Raw genomic sequence first — 24,377 nt, 5'->3', positions numbered from 1 at the left:
ACAGATAGAAATGCATACTCAGAAGAATAAATAACAATTGCAAACACTGATGTAGACCATGTAGAATCCGCAGTTAACTATTTATTTTATTCCAATGCACCATTTCCATAGCATGCTAGGTCTGTTCTGAGATCAGAGTTTTCAGAAATCCTGGAGCATTATATCCCTTTAATTTTACAAAGCTGGATAGCAAGGAGCTCCTCCCCTTACCTGCCTTTTCCTTTTTAACTATGGCCACTCCCCTCTTCCCACAGACCAGATTCTTCCTGCCTGCCAACTAGCATACAGCCCAAATCCTTCCTCCTTCCCCACCAGCCAGAGAGCCAACAGGGTCTCCTCATCTAAGCAGATTTCCCTCTGCTTCTCCACCTTCTCTCATACTCCTTATTCCATATAGTTCTGCCTTCCTCTCCCTGTCCTGCTCCAACAAGCCCCTATCACCTACCTATATTTGTCCTGGCTCCCTTCTTCCTACCCTACCCTGTTACTGCTGCTTCCCTTAGTCTCTGGTCTCTTTACTCCTCATCCAGCCCCATGTTACTACTCATCCCCTCAACCTTCTTCTTCTCCCCTACTTGCTATTCTGATCCACCTTTATCCCTATGCGTAATCATGCCCCCCATGCCACTAGCCCTTCTCGGTTGCTATCACTTTCCCACTCCTCACTCTGTTCTTGAAATCTCTAGATTCAAAACCCAGCAATGAGGAAGTTACCAAAAGGAGTGGTATCTTTTGTGTGAGAGAGGTATTTAATCATGAAGTAGAACGGGGAGATTTGGATCTGAAAATAGCTGGGCAGCCAGTTGAGCTGTAGAAGCAGCTGACATTTTTCTTTCCATGATACTCCTATTTTAAACCTGCAAGCACATTTTTCTTTGGCCCATATCTTTAAATAACAACACTAGCCTCTGCTTTGAAAGAGAGAAAGCTACAAAGAATGCAGGACTCAATTTAGCATAAATACCAATGGTGACCTATAAAACACAGAGGAGGTGCTCAGAGCAGGAGATTTAATGTACTACAAGAGAATATTACATGGAGAGACCCCTATCTAATGCCCACTATTCCACAAAAAACATTCACAGTCAATAGACTCATCTGAATGGAATTCTTCCCAAATACATGCATCAATGACTGCCCTTAACATAAACAGGAGTACTTGTGGCACCTTAGAGACTAACAAATTTGTTAGTCTCTAAGGTGCCACAAGTACTCCTGTTCTTTTTGCGGATACAGACTAACACGGCTGCTACTCTGAAACCTGCCCTTAACATGACTCTACAGTCAGAGATATCATCCTTTGCTTCTTAGACTTGGCTATTGCCTGAGCTAAACTGATTAGGGGTAGAGTGGGAAAAACTTTTCAGCTGAAACTATTTTCAGCCAAAATAGGCAGATTTGGATCCATCAAAAACACTTAATGAATTTGTGTCCATTTTGCAAATTGTTTCTGTGAAAAAACAAAACAAATCAAAACAAAAAAACTGAAGAAAAATCTGTTTTGTCAGATGTTTTGTTTTGACATTTTCAAAATTAAATACTTTGGGAAAAAATAAAAAGGAAAAAACTCATTTGATCCAAAATGAAGTTTCATTTTAGATCAAACAAAATGTTTAGTTTGACCCAAAATGATTTTTTTAACTTTTTGACTTGCTGAAAACTTCCAAAAAATTGTTTTCACGTCAACCTGAAAAAATATTTTTATTCCCAGTGAACCAAAAAAAATCTATTATTCAAATATTTCTGATTAAGAGGTCCCAGCTTGTTTTGGAAAAGGCACCCAGAAATAAAGTTGTGTGGAATATAAGGAGATAGATAATCAGTGCAGGAAGAAAAGATGGAATAGCCATTGCTGTGTTCACAAGACAAGCCTCTAGTAGTCCCAAAATTTCTTAGCTCATGAGAGTGAAGATCACAATTTATGGTTTCAGAGAAGCTACTTGTGTTTATAGTTCACCCTCTGGAGCGTCAATGACTAACAGAGCAGTAGGGTCTCCTGTAACGTTATCACTAGGCCACCAGACAAGATGTCAAAATCCAGTCCCCTCTTCTGCCACACTGAGGTCTCCTTTGCAGTGAAACCAGAGCAGAAAGGGGAGACAGGGTGTTGGAAGGCTGTACAAGAGGTGCATATACAACACAGAGCATGAAGCCCTGCTCATCATCCCCATATATAGCAGTACTCCACCGAAGAGTTGGGCAGGGTAGAGACATTTCCTTCCCATCATGTAAAGGGACCCCAAGTAAACGTCTTCAGCCACTGGCTCTACCACCTTGGGGATGATTCCTTCACCCTGAACATCTTCCCAAAACCTTGATCAAGGATTTAGGCCAGGAGATGAGTTTAGGATTTGAGCCTGAAATCAGTCACTTACAATACAGAGAAGCAACAAGTCTAGAGTATCCAGATTTCATCAACGGTCATCTGTCCAAGTATTGTTATATTTATATAGTAGTTACCATGCACTAGGCATGTAAGTTCTAGGTCCAAACCTAATTAGTTTTTAAATTTTTATGAGTGCCAGCTTATTTAGACTGGTACTGCCATCCTCCTTCAACTTCTACAAAATATTCATCTTAGGATGCATTTTTATGTCTGCAGTACTATCATGTGAGTTAGTTATTATTAGCTCTAAAGCCTTACAAACTGCTGCACAGGCATCAGGTCAAAAGTTAAGGAACGACTGTTACAGGAAAAGGGTGATGAACAGTGCTCACCCTACACAAAAACTCTAAACGCTTTAGAAGATAAATTCATTTGTTGCAGGATAACTAGAAAGTTCCCAAAGGTTTTTGATCCCATATGGAAAGAGAACATTGTCAGATTAAGGAAAATAACTGATTCAATATGCAATTTTTAAAATCTTGGAACTTTGGTATTTCAATCCTAAAATATGTCTCACACCATACAGCACCCATTCCTGAAATCGGAATATGTACATTAGGCCGAGTTTGATGTTTTAAAACAAAGCTGCTTTTTTAGTTGTTTGAAAGCAAATGATCCTTTTAAAAAGAAAGCTTTGGGGAAAATACAGCTGATTGACTCCTCTTTTCAGTCACGTAAAACAGTCTCAGAACTTACTTTTGACGTTGAAGGTTTAGAACTTTTCAAATAATTAATTTGGACATTATTTTGAGTTATCTTATTTAAAAAGAGTCTAAGTGCCATATCAACTGTAAGTTCGTAATTGTTAGGACAACACAATACTATTTCAAAAATTTCAATGTGTGCTCTTTGTTCCTGTTTATTTCTTAGAGAGAGCCATTTAGGGCTAATCGACTCATATAACATACTTGCCGAACAACATATTTGCTTTTGTTTTCAATTAATTTATATAGGCATGACTGCATCTATGGAAATCAAAATCTTGGTTTTTTTATGTTTTGTTTTGTTTTTCAAAATACTGTTTTGAGTTCAATTCAGCTTATGTAGTTTTTTTTTTTAAAATAACCATCTTATGTTAATTCTAAAACCAAGGTGTGCTTCAAATTGATAGCTGTATTAACACTCCACCTATAATGTAAGGTTATCTGCTTCACATTGGTAAATCCTGTTTATTTAGGGAATAAAAATTTCACAATAGTAGTGAAAAAGGTTTACTGTGTGAATGACTGGGAGAAAAGCCTTGTTGTCTTTGATTTATAACTGTAGTCAAATTTGCCTTTTGTATTTCTGCAAAGTATGGTGTATTTTCCAACTTTGGAAATTCTATACAATACTAAGGACTAAATTTTGCTCTACACGCATGGAACCTCACTAAAATTAGTGGGATTGCAAGAGTGTAACTGGAAGCAGAATTTATCTCAACGATGCTAGTCAACATGTAACAGTTGTGGTTTTCTCCTTTATGTTGGGATATAATGATTTCTAAAGGAGAGATTTGGAAGGGGAGGGAGTGATATGGTTTAGGGAAGATCTGTTGGAGATTTCACGTGTTACTTTTGCATACTTTTTGCTTCAGCGTAATAATTTAAAAGTATACTTAGAGGCAGAGTAGAGAAAATACCAGGAATGTTTTGGAAGGTTGTTCTTGTAAAAGTACATCTGTTTATAAATTACCGTTAGATATTTTCCTGACACATTTACTGTTCCTCTTTGACATTATGGTTTCTAGACTTGGTCAACAGGTGGAATTATCTCAAGACTCAAATCGTACACCTTTCCAAAGCCTGGCAGCAAAAAGGTGCATAATATAGTCTTTGTAGGTTTTTGAATGAGTGAAAAGACTTGCCCACACTTGGCTAACCTCACTTCTTTTCTGGCTTGCTGATACTAAGCATGTGTCTGGCTACTAACAATTTGTTCATGTAGATTTTATAATCTTTTTGCTTCTAATCCTTGTTTTATCTAATCACAAATCATATGCACAAATGTGGTCTTGGTTAATTGAATTAAACCAATGCCTGATCCTTAGCAACGGTAAAAGATTTTTTTTTGTATTTTTAGATAACTTAATTCCTCACATCCAGAAATGTTAGCACTGTTTTCAGTATGCCTGAGATACAATACAAGGAAGATACTTTAAAAAATAATAAATTATACCAGTACAAAATTATATTTCTAATGTAAATAATTACTAGCCATCAGAAAATTGGCTTGCTTTATGTATTAGTGAGTACATTTATGGTCAAATTTTCAAACAACCACTAAAATGCTTCTACAGAACTTATGTGCACAGATCACGTCGTTATGTCTTGGGGTTGATCATGCATTGTGCAAATGCAGTGTTGCAAGAATAAGCACAATAAGTAGGTAGGGGGTGCCGGAGAACTCAATCCTGCATTAAAGAGAATACTCCTACATGGCCAATAAATTATCGTTGTACAGTGATAGGTATAGAGGCAAAGCCTCAAGCACATACCTAATAGCTTCATTGCATATTGAGAATAACACTTATGTCCTTTCTTTCACCCACACCTCACCCTTTTTTTACCCTATGTTCTTGAGAGTAAAGAAGCAGACACAAAAGATGTTTGAGATTTACTCCTGGTCAGTGTGGAGAACTATGCTTAGTGCTTACCTTATTTGTCACGCTGGAGCACAAACATCCTTTTCTCTCTGCTGGGCACCATGTGAGGCCTTGCAGAAGAAGGCCTTGTTGTAAATGCCCCATTTGCATGCACATGTGCTTGTTTGTGTGCACAATACTTATGGACACAGATTTTAAAGCCCATCTGAAAATTTGCCCATGATGTTGTATATGAGGAGTGTAGGTGTGTTTGTTTGGTGTTCTTATTATGCTGTTGTTGGTTAATAAGTTCCTTGGGGTCTGAATTCTTGCCAGGTATAGATGGGAAAAAAGCCATCTTGGTCACTGCTGCTATCTAATCATCTAGTATTAGATGGGCATCAAAGCAGACCCCAGATTATGCACCCACATCACAAAAAACAGCCTCTGTAAGAGAAGTTATAATGTTTCACAAATCTTCCAGTTACTTCCCCAAACTTAACATCCCATAAATCTTCTCCAGATTAAGCCTCAGCAAGCTCACCCTCCCCTAGACTCCAATCTCTGGAAGACACAGACAAGTGTTTGCCTATATGCACTGGATCAGAGGGACCTAGAGGTGGATTGTCAGCATGCTGGCGACACCATTTATCCTCAATATTTGCCACCCACCTCTCATCCACCTCCCCAATAGACTCACATGCACACTGGATCATAGGGGATGTAGAATGGAACTCTGTGGAGAGCACCATCAGAAAATAACAGTAGTTGCTGGACATCACAAGTCTATAAACACTCAGCAACAAAAGACTCTAGCCAACCAACAGCATCCTTATCTGTTTCTTCTTCAGCAAGTCAATACACCTCCTAATCAGTGATATTGCAGGTGGATTACGCTACCATCATTGACTCCTGACCTTCATTCATTTTTAGGTGAATATGAACTATCCTAACCAATGCATTAATAGTGTTTTCATAAGACAAAGTATTATATTATCTTATATTTCATAGAAAAGTCTGTGTCCAGGAATTTAAGAAGGAGATTTTCAAAGGCAGAAATGGGAGTTAGTTGCACCAAACTCCTGTTGTCTTTCAGTGGAAGTTGGACATATAACTCTCATTTCTGCCTTTGAAAATTTCTCCTTGAAAAATTTCCTTCAACATGCAGTCCCTTAAGAGGCGAACGACATTCTTGTTTTGCCACATTTATTCTTTCAGAACTAAACTTCTAGCACCAATGGCTAATACACAACAGTTCAGGATTTCTTCTCACTCCTTCAGAAACAAATGTGTGTGTGGTTGTCAGGCGGGATCTCGCCAGTTTACAGATTGACAGCCCAGAATCAAACTACCTTGTGAGATTTGAGCTGAAAATGTGAACTGTTTCAGGGAAATTACAACTCTGTTCAATGTGGCAATATAATACACGTTAAATGCTTTTGGGGAGCATAGAAATTACAGATAGAGAAAACCTCTCCTCTAAACTACCTGCCTTTCAATGCTATTATATATTTACTAGTGTTTTCTCTAGTCTACTGTTAAAAGTTCTAAATGATAGTGTTTCCACTACTTCCCTTGGAAGACTGTTCCCCCAGTGGGATACATCTACTGTGAGACAGCTTTTCCTTCTGGCTAAATTTCCCTTTCTCAGTTTCATGCCATAACTCCTGGTGATCCCAGTAAGAACCAGCATTTGATGGAAGATTATGGAATCCTAGTGGTATGATCAGGAGCGGCGCCAGGGTTTTTGGCGCCCTTGGCGGGGGTCCTTCCGTGCTCCCGGTCGGCGGCGGCAATTCTGCGGTGAGGGGGTCCTTCTGCACTCCCGGTCTTTGGGGCACTTTGGCGGCGGGTCTCGGAGCGAGTGAAGGATCTGCTGCAGAATTGCTGCCGAAGACCCGGAGCGCGGAAGGAGCCCCCGCCGCCAAATTGCCGCCAACGGCGGCAAAATATTGCCCCCCCCCCCCAAATCCTGGCACCCTAGGCGACCGCCTAGGTTGCCTAAATGGAAGCGCCGGCCCTGGATATGATCATACATTGATCTAAGACTTCATAAGCTGCCACGTGGCAGCTACAACCATATTAATTACTGTAGTCCAGTCTCTCTCATGTACTTTGTGACAGTGGAAGGTAAATATTGTGGAAAAAATGGAGTAGAATTAAATAATAAGACTTCTGTTGTCTTCAAAAGGTGCAGGACATAGGTCCAAATGTGCAAAGTGAGTGGATCTCAAGTGAGTGCTAGTAAAGGCAGCCTTGTCTTGTGACACACATGGATTGCAGAAACACATTTTGAGAGGCTGCTGTGCAGCAAAATAATGTCTGGTGGCTGCAGTATAGCATCATCCCAAATAGTCTGTATTTTTGTGTGGATGTTGTGAAGACAATTGCAGTCCCGGAAAGCAGTTTTTATTATTACGCACATATTTGTAAGGAAAGCCTGATATTTTTAGGAAATGGGAGGTAGCTTTTGAAACCTGATTTGATAGCCATTTAACGTTACATGTCTGAGTACTCAACAATAATGCAGGTTTTAAGATAATGCAAAATTATATCCATGCTCAAAAATTAACATACTGAGCTGGAGGTCAAAGTTTATTTTGACTTCATTAATTAGGAAGATTATTATTTCTCCTTAATTACAGCCAAAGTTTCTAGAATGTGCATTTTTAAAAGTTCAAAAATAGATCATGTTGATTTTATATCTTAATGTCAAACCAAAATGTTTCCTGGTAGCTTCTTCAGTGACTCAAAATTAACAGTTCAAACGTTCCTTTAGAGTCAAGTTTAGACAAAGGAAGTCCAAGTCACCTGCCAAAAAAGAAAATTTAAATCAACTAGTGCCATCTAGTGGGGGCTAAAATGTCTTAGATGTGTCAGGTGCTTGCTTAGCTAGTAAGGTTTGAGTGCTAACCTACTGGATTTGGGGTTATGAATATTAGTAAATGAAAGAGGCAGAATACTTTTATATATAAATTTGGATCAGGTATAAATCAGAATATCTTACTAATGATCAAAATTCAAAAATAATTACTTTTTGATCTTTCATAACTTTACCTCTTTATGATTTAGGCTCCTGATTTGTATTACTATCAAGTATGTAATTGGCTCATAGTTTCAATCAGCAAATTCCAGTCCACTAGAAATTCTGAGCTTGTCATTTTTAAGCCCTTTCCCCATTTATATCACATTTCTCCTGAGCTTCTGTTTGAGAAAAAAAATTGTGCATAAAATCTTTGCTCATCTAAAAAGCAAAGAGGTCTGCTGAATTTAGCAGCAGCAATAACTCCCTGTTATGCAAGCACAGTAATTGTACAAGCTCTAGAGAACATTCAGCCAATCATGAAAAGAAATAAAATGAGAATGTCATGCTGCATTGGTTATCTGAGACCTTCAGCTATGGCAAAAGGGCTTTACTTAATCATGACTACAGAAAAGGTTTCCTGCATAGGCTTTTAAAGTAAGCATCAGGGAACATTTCAAGGCATTGGGTTCACAACTTCCCATGCTTAGCACAATCGTACAAATCCAAGTACTTTTGGTGTAGTACTGGGCACCCTCAACTCCCACTGAACAACTTCCAACTGTAAGTTATGGGCATGTGGCAATGGCAACCTCGCCCAAGGTAGTCTGCAATCCATGGTCCCCAAACAATTTGGCCGGACCCATACATCTTTGGATATAAATGAGGGTTATTTGCTGTGCTAAGTAACAATTTCTAGTGTAAACAGGACAAAAGGGAGCTATTTTTTACAATGCCATTGTTTCTCTGAAATTGAAGAGCCCACCTCTGCTATGCATTTCAGAACTCCTCGCTTCCAACTTTGCTGCAAATGCTGCACTGCCAAAAGAAGAAACATCCTTCACAAGCAGCCTCTCAACTTTTCTGGGCATTCGCCCCCTTTTCTCCATCCTTCTCTTCCATGCCTCTTTTGACTGGATCATATATAGCCCGTTGTAACTGACAGTAAAAGGAATACTAGAAGAAATTAGGACTGACCTTCTATGCTCTGACACTCTGTCCCTAAATCAACCAAACAGCCTTTCTCCAATCTTTCTCTTCACCATTCCCCCAGATCTCCCATTTCTCATCTGTAGCCTCATCATTTTTTTTTTTAACCTTCCTTTCAATCTCTTTTCTTCCCCCTTGGTCACATTTCATTTCTTCCTCCTGGCTTCCCCATCTTCCTTCTTCCTAGCCTTCCAGCCCCCATCTCCCTTTCTCTTCTCCCCTAAAAATGGGGGATGCTGCTTTCCCTCATGGCCAGTCTCCTCCCTTAGCTCATGCTCCCATGGATGGGGTCCTAGAGCACAATCTTTTAAGTGAACAGTTGAAATGAGAGACCAGTAAATCATATTCTATTTACTTTTTAATTTTGTCCCTCTTTTCTCTTTGTGGAATGTCTAATATTAACTCTCTCCTTTTGCTTTGCTGAATTTGTTGTCAGGATGCTTTTAGTAAAAGTCTATGACCTAGATAAAAATGTGACCCCATAAAGTGAAGTGACATATGCCAAGGAAACATAGGCCTTAATTCCTGGGTCTGGAAGGGCTCGCTCACCCTAGGACCCAAAGTTAGGGTTGGGGAAGAGGGACAAATGTGTTTTTATACTATCTTTGTGGCTTCACGATTCTGGAGCTGGCCAAGGGCCAGTTTGGCCCCTGCAATATGTCAGAGCAGCCTCAGGACTGCTCTAATTTATGCTTGTTTGCATATGGTCCTAAGGGGACACTCCAGCCACCTGCACAAACCAGAGTGTTCTGGGCATTTCCGATGTAGCCTACCATGCTCCAGCACCACGGGGGGGGGGGGGGAGGGGAGGGAGGTCTATAGGCCCACTATGCCAGTACAGTGGCACAAATGGACCATGGTAGACCTGAGGAGATCAAGCTAGCCCATTATTTGGCGCTTACTCTAAAATTTTAGATAGTAAAACCTTTTCTGTATACCCGATTGGGCAAAATTATTTCTTTAGGTTTTGGTTGGAAATACCTCCTGAACAATGGCTTCTTTTCTTATGAAATGCTATGACTGAGAGGTATAAAAGATAGCGTACCAACTAATTGATCTGAACTCCATAGTATTTCTGAAGTTCTGTTTATCCTAATTTGAAAACTATGGCTGTTTTGTTTGTGCCATCAAAAATAAAAGTTGCAGATATAAAGAAAGCTTTTAAAAACAGTAATATAATCCAATATGTACAAAACAAGCCATCTACTGTCTTTCAAGTACAATATATGTGTTATATATTGGATCCTTGTAAACATTTCTTGGTGTCTGAGTATTTATAGCTGAATAACTCACTTCTAAGAATGTGAATTCCATTGGTTGGCTTATACCATTCAAAGCCATCTTTCATATTATTGCTACAACATCAGCTATGATCTTTTCAGAGAATAGAAGAAATCTTGGGCTCAACTGCAAAGTAACTGGTTGTGGCTCCTGGATCCTGAAGCTGGTTCTATAACAGCCCCAGAATAGATTTAGAGGAGCCTGGGGATTTATCTAATCTAGATTGGCTGCCTATGGCCCCAGAGGGCCATCTACCAGTCAGGGATCACTGGACCACCCTTCACACCAGCCATATTCTCTCCCTGCCCTAGCACTCCTCTACAGCAAAGTTTGCAGTGGGGGTAGCGTAACTGGCTCTACATGCTGGAGAGGTAGGGTGAGTTTCTGGCCCCTTTATGCAACGAGACAAGCACAAAGGGGACTGAATAGGGCACAGAGTCTGGCCCATAATCTTTGATTGTCTAAGAGTATTAAAGTTATCTCTATCTACCTTTGTTTTCCTCAAAATAGTGGAATTGGAGCCATTTCTACAATGTGTGCATTGACAGTAGATATATATATATTTTGTGCTCAGAATTTCTGTATGGCCTGGGTTTGAAGAGACTAAATTAGGGGGTAAAAAAATCAAAGAAAAATACTGAGGACTTCCAGTGTTACACTGAAATAGGATTTGAAAACTGCATGTAAATTAAAATGACCACAGGATAAGATTTGTGCATGAACCATTAAAGTTAATTCTCTCAGAATCAATGCTCTGAAATATTTGCAGTATCTTGTTCTGCTTTAGCATCATATGTTTTATTTGGCCTGCATATTTACTCCAGCAATAACCTGAAGAATGAGATAAGCTTGGTTTGACCCCTTTCTTACTCTCTAATTCTCCACCTACATCTTTCTAGCATTCATTATGCCATAATCCCCTGAAAAAAAAAATGCTTTCAAAGGCACCATTTCTTAAGCAAACTGAAAAATTCTATTTGTGTGCTGCAGTTCCATCCATCTATGCCTCATGATGATTCAGCATCTTTTAATCCTTATGTGCTGCAGAGGACGAGAGTTCTAATGGGAGCTGAACAAGGTAGGCAGAGATATGTTGTGTCAATACCAAAACCTTTACCTCTCCCTGTCAATAATAATCGCTACCAAGCTCAACAAGGAGTCTGGTGGCACCTTAAAGACTAACTTTAAGACTAACTGTTAGTCTTTAAGGTGCCACCAGACTCCTTGTTGTTTTTGTAGATACAGACTAACACGGCTACCCCCGATACTTGATACCAAGCCCAGACATACAGAGAAGGATCCTCTCCTTCTTCTCTCCCTTTCTCATGGTTCCTTAACACAGAGCTTGAGGTTGTATGGAACCCCACTACATTCTCAGCTCTCTTCCCGTGAGCAGCACCACATTGACACAGCATCCTGGTCAGGGGAGTTGGTACAATATGAATAACAATATGTGGGTGATTTAGGGTTTGCCTGTTTTTCCCCTTTGGGCAGTAATAGCATAAGGCTCAGTGCTGGCATAATGCCCTTTACATGTGGATAAGAGCTCAGACAGATAATTCAGTGTTTGTTCAGTAACAGTGTTGCTGTCAACTTCTAAAATTTGTGAACATTTCAACAAATGTAGACATTTCAAACCATTTAAAAATGATTACTACTTATGGGCTAGATTCTATCACATGCATCTACAGGCATGTTAGACTGATGAAGAGGGGCTCTGCAGCATCTGGAACCTGCAGGGAAGTTTCCCCAGCAGTGCTCCTGCACATGTCTGCTGTACCACCCTTGAAAAAGAGTGCAGAACACACACACACACACACACACACACACACACATATATATACACACACACACACACACACACACACACACACACACACACCTAAATTTTGAGACCTCAGGTTGTAGAGGTACAAGTGGTCGCCTAATTTGGTTTCCAGAATCTTCATCACCAGTCATGATGTAAGAGAAGGAAAGAACCCAATTTGGATTTTCGGATGCCAGGTTGATCAGGGCTGGCAGTTAGTAAAACATCATGTTCCTTTTAAACAGAGAAAATTAGATCTGGAAATCATTCTGACAATAAACACAGAAGTGCATGATGCCAGTTTTACCAGAGTCACTTTTCAGAAAAGCACTGTGCTTTTAAGTTGATGACTGTGGATATTTATGTGGAATGGAAAGGGTAAGGGCATACAAATAAGATGTCACCATATAAATGAACTTTTTCCCAAGATTACACAATCTATCAGAATATGAGCACAGGCTAACATTTACAATGACACACACAGCAGAGAACTTCCACAAACATTGTCTCGGAAAGACTTCACTTAATTGTAACATTCTATTTATTTTTCAAGTATACAAGGCTGCAAAAAAAATTGCACATCAGTGTACTAACAAGGACAATGCAGGTAGTGATGACAAATGCTACACTTTCCGCTGCTGGTGGTAGTAGAAAGGAAAATAAGTTGATAAAAAAATGAGGTAGATTACCATTCTTACCCCCAATGCAAGTAGCGCCATGTGTGTATGTGCAAAGTGAATGGATCTCATCTAAAGTAGCTGGACTTTTTTTAAGCAAATACTCATACTGCTAAACCAAAGGTATGAGTGACCATTCTGATCACCTACATTGTGAATACAGTAGATGTGAAAGCACAAACTACCGTAAGTAACAGACATACTTCCTGTAATTTGATAACTTGTTCATTGGTTGAAATGCAGGAGATCAGAGGGATGCCTTGCCCATGGACACCGAAGTCTATGAAAGTCCATATGCAGATCCAGAGGAGATAAAACCCAAAAATGTCTCACTAGACAGAAAAATGCTGTCTCTGGATGAAGAAGAACTTGGCTCTGGTAACTTTGGTACTGTAAAGAAAGGGCTCTATATGATGAAAAAGTAAGTTTTTACTACCATTTCATTTAGTGTGACACAATGTTTTACATACAGTAACTGAGGGTGAAATTCACACACATTTCTCCCTCTGTGTCCAAAAATATAAGCTTCATGTACTCCCTAGCCATTATTTTAGCCCATACGGTGGAAATGTGCCCACTACATCTATGTAGTGAAATCTGTTCTCTCCCATGAAATCTGGCTATGGGGGTGGAGGGGTGCGGTTATGGTATTGCCACCTTACTTCTGTGCTTCTTTCAGAGCTGGGCAGCTGGAGAGTGGCAGCTGTTGGCCGGGCACCCAACTCTGAAGGCAGTGCACTGTCATTAGCAGCATAGAAGTGAGGTTGGCATGGTATGGGGGGGAGGGGTCATTGCTTTTTGTGGGGGGCCAGGGCCAGCCTTATGGGTGGGCGATGTGGGTGACTGCCCAGGGTGCCATGGTCAGGTGAGTGACGTGGTCACTCCACACACACACACACACACACACACACAGCGCAAAGTCCCTTTAACCCCCATGTGCTGGGCTCAGAGCCAGGGAGGGGCAGGGCTGGGGGCACCCCAGCTGGGAACTCCCACCTTGTGCCAGGTTCCAGCTGTTAGTCCTAGCTGGCTAGGTAGGGACAGTACTTCCTCTGCCCCTGCACAGACTGCTCCTGGGGCTGGGTCAGACCCAACTCCAGGAAGCTCCATGGCTGCTGGCTGGGAGCCCAGCTCTGAAGGCAGTGCTGCCACCAGCACCAGCAGCGCAAAAACGAGGGTGACAATACCGCGTCCCCCCACAGTAGCCTTGCAACTGCCCCCCACAACCCTCTTTCGGGTTGGGACCAGTGTTCCCTCTAATTTTTCCCACCCATGTGCAGAATTAATTTTGTTACGTGCACCAATATGGAGGTGATGTGACACATCCCTTTCATATTGGTGCACAGAACAAAATTCATGTGGTGGCAGTGGGACCGAGGGAATTGGAATGTGGGAGGGGGTGCAGGGGTGTGACGGCTCCGGCTGGGGGTGCGGCTTTGGGGTGGGGCTGGGGATGAAGGGTTTGTGGTGCAGGAGGGTGCTCCGGGGCTATGGTAGGGAGAGAGGACTCTTTTTTTCCTTCCCTCCTTCCCCCCCCCCCGGCTCTCTCTCCCTGCAGCAGCACCTGGGCTGGGGGGAGGGGAAGGCACCTCTCCCTGCTGCAGCGGCTCCGGGGTTGGAACCACAGGATAGGCGCCTCTCCCCCGGCAGGCCAGGTCGGAGCTGAGTTCAATGCCGAGGAGGGGTGCCGCAGCAGTCCAAGTTGGGGCTGGGTTCAGGCTGGGAGGGGGGTACCACAGCAGATTGGGGGCTAGGCTAGGTTGGGGCTGGGGAGGGGCGCCCCTCCCTCAGCCCCAGCAGATCCCCGGGCGGGTTCCCTGAGTGCCTGCATGGCGCTAAGAAGGCTGCTGCACAACTGCGCAGATTACAGGGAATTTAGGTCGGGACCCCAAAGGTTACAACACTGTGAAATTTCAGATTTAAATATCTGGAACTGTGAAATTTACAATTTTAAAAATCCTATATTCGTCAAATGTATCAAAATGGACAGTGAATTTGTTGGGTCCAAATTATGACCATTCACCACTGTTCTCCAGACAATGACTTTCCCATTCAATTGCACGTGCTCTAAGTTACAGCAGCCTTCTCTTACTGCCCTATCTGCCACCATGCTGACTAGAGTCTCTGGAGTGCTACATAATCCTGCCTTGCCCTCAACACATCAGTCCCACCCATCCACAACACCATATCAACATGCCCCTTTACCAGGGCTTATGAAGTGGTCCTTGGAAGGCAGCCTTATAGCTATTTTCCATTTGCCTGCACCAGGGAAATACTCCCCAAACCAGACACATGGCTTTCAGGGCCCCTTCATGCTGCTTCAGGCCTTTTAAAGGGGCCAAAGTGGGAATGAGGATCTTGGGGTTGTTTACAAGACTCTTCTCTTGGATGTGTGTGCATTTTTCCTATGATTCCTTCAATTCTATCTTTCATTCAGCTGTCTTCACCCATTGTAAGAGATACTCTTGTTACACTTTTTTGCCTTTCAGTGCCAAAAAAAATTCAGAAGTCCCAATTGTATCACCACTTCTAATCTCCACTATAAACCTAGAAGTATCAAAATTGGTGCACAGTGACACTTGAGAAATTTGTGCGTATGTGCAAGTTAAAATTTTTGTTACAAGTAATCCCACAACTGGACTTTCTTTTATAGGGGTGCCAAGCCAGTAGCTGTAAAAATTCTTAAGAATGAGAATAACGATCCAGCCGTAAAGGATGAATTACTGAGAGAAGCCAATGTAATGCAGCAACTGGATAACCCATACATTGTCAGAATGATAGGCATATGTGAAGCTGAGTCCTGGATGTTAGTAATGGAGATGGCGGAACTTGGACCATTAAATAAATTTTTGCAGAAAAACCGGTATGTTGGCTTTGAGTATGTTTTATATGGTTTTGTCAAAAAAGGAAATGAGATTGGTATGTTCTTTTAAAAAAAAAAACTAATGAAAAGGGCTCCTTTCTTAAATCTACAGTGTGGAAAGCTACTGTAAGACTCCTAGGTATCAAACATTTTCTGATGAAACTGCCACATTTTTGAATAAATGAAACATTTCCAAATGCCCCACTATCAATGGCCTGTTAATCTGAGCATACAACTCTTATTTTTGTTCAGGAGCCACTTCTGTCATCAGTTCTAATTAAAGTTTATTAAAACATAAATGAACATGATGACCTATATGATGCGAGGAAGGTCATTTAATGAATTTGTACAGTAGCTCCATTAAAAGTCATGAAAATGAACTACTGACCTCTTACAGACCCAATTATGACTTTCAGACATGTCAAGGAAAAGAATATAACAGAGCTGGTGCATCAGGTTTCCATGGGGATGAAATACTTGGAAGAAAACAATTTTGTGCACAGGGATTTGGCTGCAAGAAATGTGTTGCTAGTTACCCAACATTATGCCAAAATTAGTGACTTTGGACTTTCCAAAGCTCTTGCTTCTGATGAGAATTATTACAAGGTAAGATTAGTACAAGGTATATGACTTTGATAGTGATGTGACTTTTTTTTTAATGGAATGATTTTCAGCTGAAGTAGTTATTCTAAAAGTTGAAATACAGAACATATTTTATTATTTGTTGCCTGTTAGTCGGTAATTAAAACAAAGGAATGGCCTTACTGAAATGGATAGAGCTGGTGGGAAAAAATAAATTCCATGGAAATTTTTTACTATTTTTCACACAAAAAAAGGGGGGTGGGGGGATTTTCAGCCTAAAAGTTGTTTTTGGCCTAAAGGCAAAAACTTTTCAGATTTTGTTTTTTGATTACAAGTCAAAGTTTTCCACGGAAAGCAGACACTTTCCTTGTTTCTTTTGTTTAGTCAAAAGCCCAATTTACTGTTGAAAAACAGTTTCAACTAAAAATGTTTGACCAGGCTTAGAAATGGATTCTACTAGAGAATAGTGTCAATCAATTTTCATATATTTTGCACCCAAACTCTTTCAACATCATCACCCAAAACTAAACCTAACACTGTTCATATTATTGAAATATGATGATTCGTTTTGGGAAGGGGTTGAATGAAAACAGTTTGGTCAAATGATGTCTAAATAAATCCTTCTCTAGAGGAACTGTTCAGTTCAGTTTTAAGTGAATTATACTGCCTGCATCCAAAGGAAAGGAAACAACTGCCAAGTTTCATAAAAAGATAACAGTCCTTGGGAGCCAAGGGAGACCTTTGGGCCCATCATGTCTTCTTTTAATTCCACGGCTGCCCAGAGGATTCAGGGGGCCTGGGGCAAAGCAATTTCGGGGGCCCCTTCCATAAAAAAAAGTTGCAATACTATAGAATACTATATTCTCATGGGGGCCCCTGTGGGGCCCAGGGCCTGGGGCAAATTGCCCCACTTGCCCCGCCCCTCTCCCCGGGCAGCCTTGTTTAATTCCCTTATCTTATATTCTGATTTTTGTGCCCCCGTTCCCAATACAAAAAGGTTTTATCTTTTTTAAGCTGGAGCTGGTCTGTTGTATTTCCTGAAGAGCAGATTATCTAGGGCTAAAAAGAGATCCAACACCCCTGTTGAAGCATTTTCGGATGAACTTATGATACCAGCTTCTCCCCATGCTTTTCATTGCTCTGTCTTCCTTGTCAAAACATCTCCAGGGCTAGGTGAATAGCCAGATATGCATGTGAGGCCTTGCAATTCAAACATTCCTTGCCCCTGCCCTCTCCTCCTCCTTCCTCCTACTCGATTGATTTATCATCATAGGTAAGTTAGAGGCCAACATGCATGAAGGCAGGTGTTTCTCACACATGAGCAGTAGCATTAAGAAAAGTGTGAGGATGCTCATTGTGATTGGTGTTGGGGAGCCACAAACAGTAGAAATATGTTTTTAATTACAATTAAAATGTTTGGGGTCAGGATGAGCTCTTTAAAAGCACAGTTTGTCTCAAGTGAAGAGGGGATCTTAACTGAGGGCATGTCTACACTACCCCACTATATCGGCATAATTACTCCACCTCTGCGAGAGGCCACCATAGCAAGGTGTGGACAGCACTTTAAGCTGATGTAACTTATGTCGCTCAAGGGGATGTCGTTTTCACACCCCTAAGTGACATAAGTTACATCGACTTATGCAGTAGTGTAGACCAGCCCAGACCAGCCCTGAGAGCCGATAACAAAGGTGCAGTCCTCTTTCCCACTGAAAAGCGGAGTGGAATTTCACAGTGACATTGCCTTGTGATAACTTGGTATTGCCACAGAATAGAGTTAAGAAACAATCAGATTGCAACTCAGTATCATATTGCAATATTATCAGTCCCTATGCTGTTTTGAGGCAAAAGGGAATCTCTGCTTGAGACCAAGTTCTGCCTTGAAGCAAGTATGAGCCTCAGGTTAATTGTTATGTCTCAGGTTGTGCAAATGAGACTTGATATGAAAACCTTTATTTTTAAAAGAGTGACAAAAGGATTGAATGTTAAATAAAAGAACAGCATGCAGTAGATGCCATTAAAAACATGACCAAAAATCATTTGCAGTTAAATTTACCTTTACTGTGGTATTCATGGTATTCCTATGCTAGAACATAGTGTGGAATACTGTGACTAGCACAATAACAACTCCACAGATTCTACTACAAAATGTCTCTTTTATAGCAAATATGCCATCTATTTTATGGCTGTGTGTGTGTGTGTGTGTGTGTGTAAGCAGTTTGATGGCATTGCTTTACATTTCTTCAGTTAACATGGCGTATTTGAATTTTGATGAGAAGTATAATTGTTTCCACTGCTTGCTTTTTCTTTTGTGACTCATTTTTAGGCACAAAGTCATGGGAAATGGCCAGTCAAGTGGTATGCTCCAGAATGTATGAACTTCTACAAATTTTCTAGCAAGAGTGATGTTTGGAGCTTTGGGGTTCTAATGTGGGAAGCTTTTTCCTATGGGCAAAAGCCATATAAGGTGAGTATTTTTTTTCAATGTTTTTGTTAAAGTTAGTGAAAAGTAATGACCTCACCCATGTATATGTGCACGTGCATGCGCACACACATATCTGATAGATCCATTCTTCTGCAATAAGTGATTCTCCCATGCCAGGACAATCCCCAGCTACCCATTTGTGGAAGCTCAATGAAGCACATGGGCAATAGTGTGACTCAGAAGTTTGCTGTGTCTACACCTCTCATATTTTAAGCACAGATGATGTACTCTATCTGCAACTGAGGCATTATCATTCTGTTTTAGGGAATGAAAGGAAGTGAGGTTGCCCAGATGATTGAAAGAGGAGAGCGAATGGAATCTCCTGAGGCTTGTCCAACTGAGGTCTATGACTTGATGAAACTCTGTTGGACATACAAGTAAGTATAATGTGACATTTTACCTCCTGTTGATATTTCTTAGGCAGATAAGCTAATATGTAGAAAGAAAACAAGAGACATTTGAAAACATATACTTTCAGCTGATGTTTTAATTAGAAACAATAAGCTGTAATCTTCAAGCAGTCCATCATGCTTTCAAATAACCACAAGTTGCTGTGGAACTATACGCACTTACCGTCTACCTATCAAACAAAAAATATATCTGATTTCAAATGTGATATTTTCCACACTGCTTAAACAAGAATAAGGCCTAAAAATGTTCTGGCCAAAAAATAGGGTTTCATCAAAATCAAAATTGTTCACAGGCAAATGTTACTTTTGATGATATTTTTAACAGAGATTTTTTTTCTTGTTTTCAAAAATTGAAATGGAATAAAATGTCCAACTATCAGATATTTTCCCACCTCCCCTCCCCCCACCCGCCACCTGAATGCAATAGAATGACCGATGTCTAGATTTTTTTTCTGTATTTTATTTCCCCTCCTCTATCTTTTCAAAATACCCTCAACTTTGGAAAAGTTATTAAGAGGCAAAAGGAAAAAAAACTAACTTTTTTAAGATTGAAGTTTTGAAAAGTTACAGAATGGCTGAGTTAGTTTCATTTTTCCACTCTATAGTTTTTCCAAAGTTGAAGAAATTTGGAAAATTTAAAGCACAAAGCTCACCCTAACCTGGACATTCCTTTTATTGCACTGTGTGATAAATATTCAAAAATTTGACATTTGAAATATTTTTACTTTGGAAAAAAGTTTTTTTAAAAAGGGGAACAACTTGCAAAATATTTCAAAATTTTGATTTAACGCTTCAAAATCAGCCATGGTGAGAAGACGGGTTCCTAAACAACTACTACAAAGTCAGTGTTCCCACAAGACAATACAAAAATAATATTGTATCATCACAGGTACATTGCAAAAAGATACAGTCTTCTACAAATGAAAGCAATGGGCCAAACTCTGCTTTCAGTTACATTGGCATAAACTGGGAGAAGTTCCTTTCAATTTACATCAGTAAATAACTGAAAGCAGAATTGGTGGATGGTATGTCATGGCAGGAACACAGTCCTCGTGAGCACAGTGCTTCTAGAAATAACAACAAACATAATGCGCTTCACAGAAATATAGATTCTTTCTTATAATAAGCCTGACTTTCTTCTCTGTTTAATTCAATGAATGCCATAAACAGTTGTTGATCACATCAGAATCACTTCTGTCAGGATTAATTGCAAAGTCTTAAACACTTAATTATGACATAATTGAATAAATATATTATGAGAAAGCTGATTATTATATCCGTGAAATAAATGTACTGGGGAAAATGCTAAGGACAGTGCACCTGTGCTTGAAAAGCAATTCTATGGCCATATGAAGTAAATGGATCCATGTATAATGTAAATTTCACAAGGACTTGTTCTCAATTTAATCAATTGCCTGAATTAATAGTGGGTAAAAGAAACGCATTCTAGCCACATATCCAGGACCATTCTCAAAGATGATCAGAAGCAACTCCAAGGCTGTGGTCATAGCTCTCATTATGAGTCAGATGGTGCACTGTATGGACTATCTTCCACACCTTACATCTGAAATAAATGAGGTAGAAGGTAAAGAGGAGCAGTTTTAGCCTTTCATGTACAGGTGTATCACTGACTCTGGCTACGTATAGTAATGGGTAATATATTGCATTGTCTATATGATGGGTTAGTTGATTTGGATGTATTTTAGTGTGACAATCACCATTTGGTGTTCTCTCTGGTGGTAATTCTAATAAAATAATCTTGGCCATTTACATGAACCTTCAGCAAAGTCTGGAGCTATAAGGAGATGGAGCAGTGGTCCAAAGGCCATTCCTTTCACAGGTTTCCAATTACTGTACAGTTATATCTCTCTTCCTCTTACAGGATTGATGAGCGACCAGGATTTTCTGCTGTTGAGCTCAGACTACGTAACTACTATTATGACATTTCACATTAACAATGTGGATACTATGGACCTTATGCACATTTTGGTCTGCTGCAAGCCCCCTTCTGAAAATAAAAGCCAAAAGTTTTAGCTTTAGAAAACATCATGACTTCAGTTTGGTACTGCTGAAGCTCTTTATGTTGTCAAAGTTCAAAGCAAAGCCCTTTGTAATAGATGCCTTTACTTGCTTTCAGTGCAATTTTTGGCCCTTAAATATCTTTTTAAAAGCAGATATTGCTACACTGTGTGCAGCAAAGACAGCACAATAGATCTTTAGAATTCTACTAAATTAAGTTTATTTTATTTTACATACAGCTTTCTTGTCTTTGGAGGGAGGGGTGTGAATTGCAAATTCTATTTTCTCTCTTTTATCTCTCTTCCTCTCATGCCTATATTTGAATGTAGAGCCAGCATAAAAGCCTTGCTACTAATTTTCTCACTATTGGTATTTACCCTAAAAATTGCGCAGAAGTTCCTAAGCTTTGATAAAGCTTTTTCTCCCAGTGACAGTTTAATTCTTAGTTTATATCCTAATGTACTCTACCTAGACCACTGAAATCCCCTCAAAGTAAAAAGCCCTACACTCCTCTGCAGTAATGCAAGTAGAGAGGAAACAGAATTTGTGAATCCCTGCCATGTGGCAAGGAAGCATCCATTCCCCTCTGAATTCTCCTCTCTCCGCCCTTCCCCCCACAAACCTCTTTCTATTCAGGACTCCCCCAGCTTGTCTAGGGGCATAGCCATGTATGCAGGAGGAGTTCTTCAGCCATACTCCCTTCTAGAAGAGGGGGTAACAATGCCTCAGTTAATGTTGCTCAGTATTAAACTTATTGTCTGTGCCTGCATTAGCTGAGAGAGCATTGGTTGGCCAATGGAAGCATCTCCTTTTCTGTCTTACCTTTGTCCTCTTCCTCCGATGTCTTTTATGGATTATGTCTTTTAACAGATTCCCTATGTTGTATGCCAAATAGTCACCACCCCCTCTTTCAAATATCTCCTCTTCCACAACACCCATCCATCCAACTTCCACAGATTCCAAGGCCAGAAGGGACCATTGTGATCATCTAGTCAGAGCTCCAACACAGGCCATACAACTTCCCCAAAATTCCTAGACCATACCTTTTACAGAGATCCAGTCTTGATTTAAAAATTGTCACTGATTAGAGGATCCACCATGACCATTGGTAAAGTGTTCCAATGGTAATTACTCCCTCTGTCAAAAAAATGACATCTTATTTCCATTCTGAATTTGTCTATCTTTAACTTCCAGCCATTATTGTTTTACACCTTCCTCTGCTGGATTGACAAGCCCATTATTAAATATTTGTTCCCCATCTAGATACTTAATCGAGTCACCTCTTAACCTTCTCTTTGTTAAACTAAATAGATTGAGCTAGAAGGCATGTTTTCTATCCTTAAATCATTCTCATGGCTCTTCTCTGAACCCCCTTCAATTTACCACTATCTTCCTTGAATTGTAGGCACCAGCACTCTTAATATTTTATAATAACGACATTGCATAAAAAGGGAACTCAAAAGGTATTTGAAATGCAACCAGTTTTTCACTTCTCACTCTGCAGGAATCAGAGCATCCCCCACGCCTAATCCCTTTATCCCAAGAGATGCATCTGCCTCAATTTCATTACCTTTGCCCTTCCCATAATGTTAGTGTGTGTGCTACCATTATAGCTTTCATCTTGCATTGGACTGTAAACCCTTCAGGAAGAAGTCTTTATCTTTCTGTTTGTTTGCAATGCCCCAAACTATCTCTGGCACTGTATAAAGATAACAAATCATAGAATTCCCCTCATTGTTTCCTATTATACACTTTTCTCCAATCTCATTTTAAATATTCCAAGTTTATCCTGATATGTAGCCTAAATTTTCATTCCGTTTCTTAATTACAGACACATACTCCAATATTAATTTTGAGCCCTGTATTCAGTCCTAAATAATTCTTGGTGTTTACACCTTCCAAATATATGTAGATTATTCTTATAAGATAACTAGTTCCCAAAATTAATTTATTGGCATGCACATAAATTGATGCACATTTTATTATTAAACGAAATATGGGTATGTAAAGGTACTGAAGAATAATGTTTAAGGCTTGATATATTTATTTCTATGTCTTTTCAGAACATATGTATTTTACCATGGAATTAACTGGGTATTTTAAGTTAGGTTAGATGTTATTTTTGTCCTTTGAAAAAGAAATTGGTTAAACAGTGCCAATGTTTCAAACATAGAAATGGGTTATAGAAGTTTGGTTTCCATTGTGAAATATTTATAGGTACTGTAGATCTAATGTAAGATAATTTGTTTCTTTTTACTAAATTAAGGATAAATGGCCTACATTTTCAAAAGTGACTAGTGATTTTTCAATGCCTTAGTTTTGAGGTGCCCAATGGAAGACATTGTAAAGGTACCTGATATTTAAAGACACTCAAAACTACGAGTTGCTTTTGAAAACGAAGGCCATTTATCTTTATCCAAATGGGACCAGTATGTAAATTGGTTGGTTTGAAAAGTTAGATATCTCAGCATCTGTTTTTCTGCATGGCCACATTGTCTAGAAGTGGCCTCTGTTTGATTTTTGAGCACTCACTTTTGCACAGACAATTTAGAATCTCCATGTGCGGTAATCCACATGTGCATGTAAATTGGATGTAAATCAAGAACAAGTCAGATTTGAGTATAAATCCCATCACCAAGCAAGTGCTATAATTCCACATGCTCTCGGTCCTTCTGAGAGCATGGCCTAATGTGACAAAGTTGGGGAGGACCAACCTTCTCCAATTTCTTTTTTAAAACATTTTTAAAAGTGAAGAAAGATCCTGATTAGTAGTATTTTATTGTTTTTTTAGCTTTGCTATAAAAGCCTGCAGTGTATGAATACAACATTTTGTGACCTAAATGAATATATTATTAAACTGAAATTAAAGGTATTCTTTTGTAAAAGGTTTGGTTGTAATAAGAATCTTTTTAAAAAATATATTTGACCATGATATAATTATTTTCATTTACTGTTTTCTAACCATTACTGATACAAGGTAGAGAATATGTATTTTTCAAATTACTGTGATTGTTTATTTTGAGCCAGATTGTGATTCCTTTACTCAGGGCTGATCTACACCTAAAACTTAGGTTGACCTATCTGCATTGCTCTGGGCCAAAATTTTGCACCCTGAGAGACATAGTTAGGTCAACCTAACCCCACTTTTCATGCCGATAGGTTGCGAGAGAAATTCTTCCTTGCACTTAGTTACCACCTCTCGGAGAAGTGTATTTATTGCATTGATGGAAAAGTATAATCTCTAAGATTATGATTTATATAAAGTATTCAATATCATGTCAGTTACCATCTGTTT

General features: G+C 39.7%; 1 protein-coding gene across 3 annotated transcripts in view; it reads left to right on the top strand.

Moving 5' to 3' along the window:
- Positions 1-23,969, top strand: part of SYK (spleen associated tyrosine kinase) — a 74,598-nt gene extending 50,629 nt beyond the window's left edge. For 2 of the 3 annotated variants that reach the window (XM_034773858.1, XM_034773859.1), the window contains exons 7-14: positions 4,116-4,184; positions 11,233-11,320; positions 12,970-13,147; positions 15,380-15,589; positions 16,006-16,195; positions 18,495-18,635; positions 18,918-19,030; positions 20,946-23,969. In XM_034773858.1, coding sequence (XP_034629749.1) covers positions 4,116-4,184; positions 11,233-11,320; positions 12,970-13,147; positions 15,380-15,589; positions 16,006-16,195; positions 18,495-18,635; positions 18,918-19,030; positions 20,946-21,018 — 1,062 coding nt within the window. In that variant the 3' untranslated portion in view covers positions 21,019-23,969. The remainder of the gene's footprint in view (positions 1-4,115; positions 4,185-11,232; positions 11,321-12,969; positions 13,148-15,379; positions 15,590-16,005; positions 16,196-18,494; positions 18,636-18,917; positions 19,031-20,945) is intronic. The other variant, XM_034773860.1, reaches the window with a different exon arrangement.
- Positions 23,970-24,377: the final 408 nt, after the last annotated feature.

The sequence above is a fragment of the Trachemys scripta genome, chromosome 6 (assembly GCF_013100865.1).
Source record: "Trachemys scripta elegans isolate TJP31775 chromosome 6, CAS_Tse_1.0, whole genome shotgun sequence".
Taxonomy (NCBI): Eukaryota; Metazoa; Chordata; order Testudines; family Emydidae; genus Trachemys; species Trachemys scripta.
Note: the sequence above shows the minus strand (reverse complement) of the source record. Positions and strands in the feature narration are given on the sequence as shown.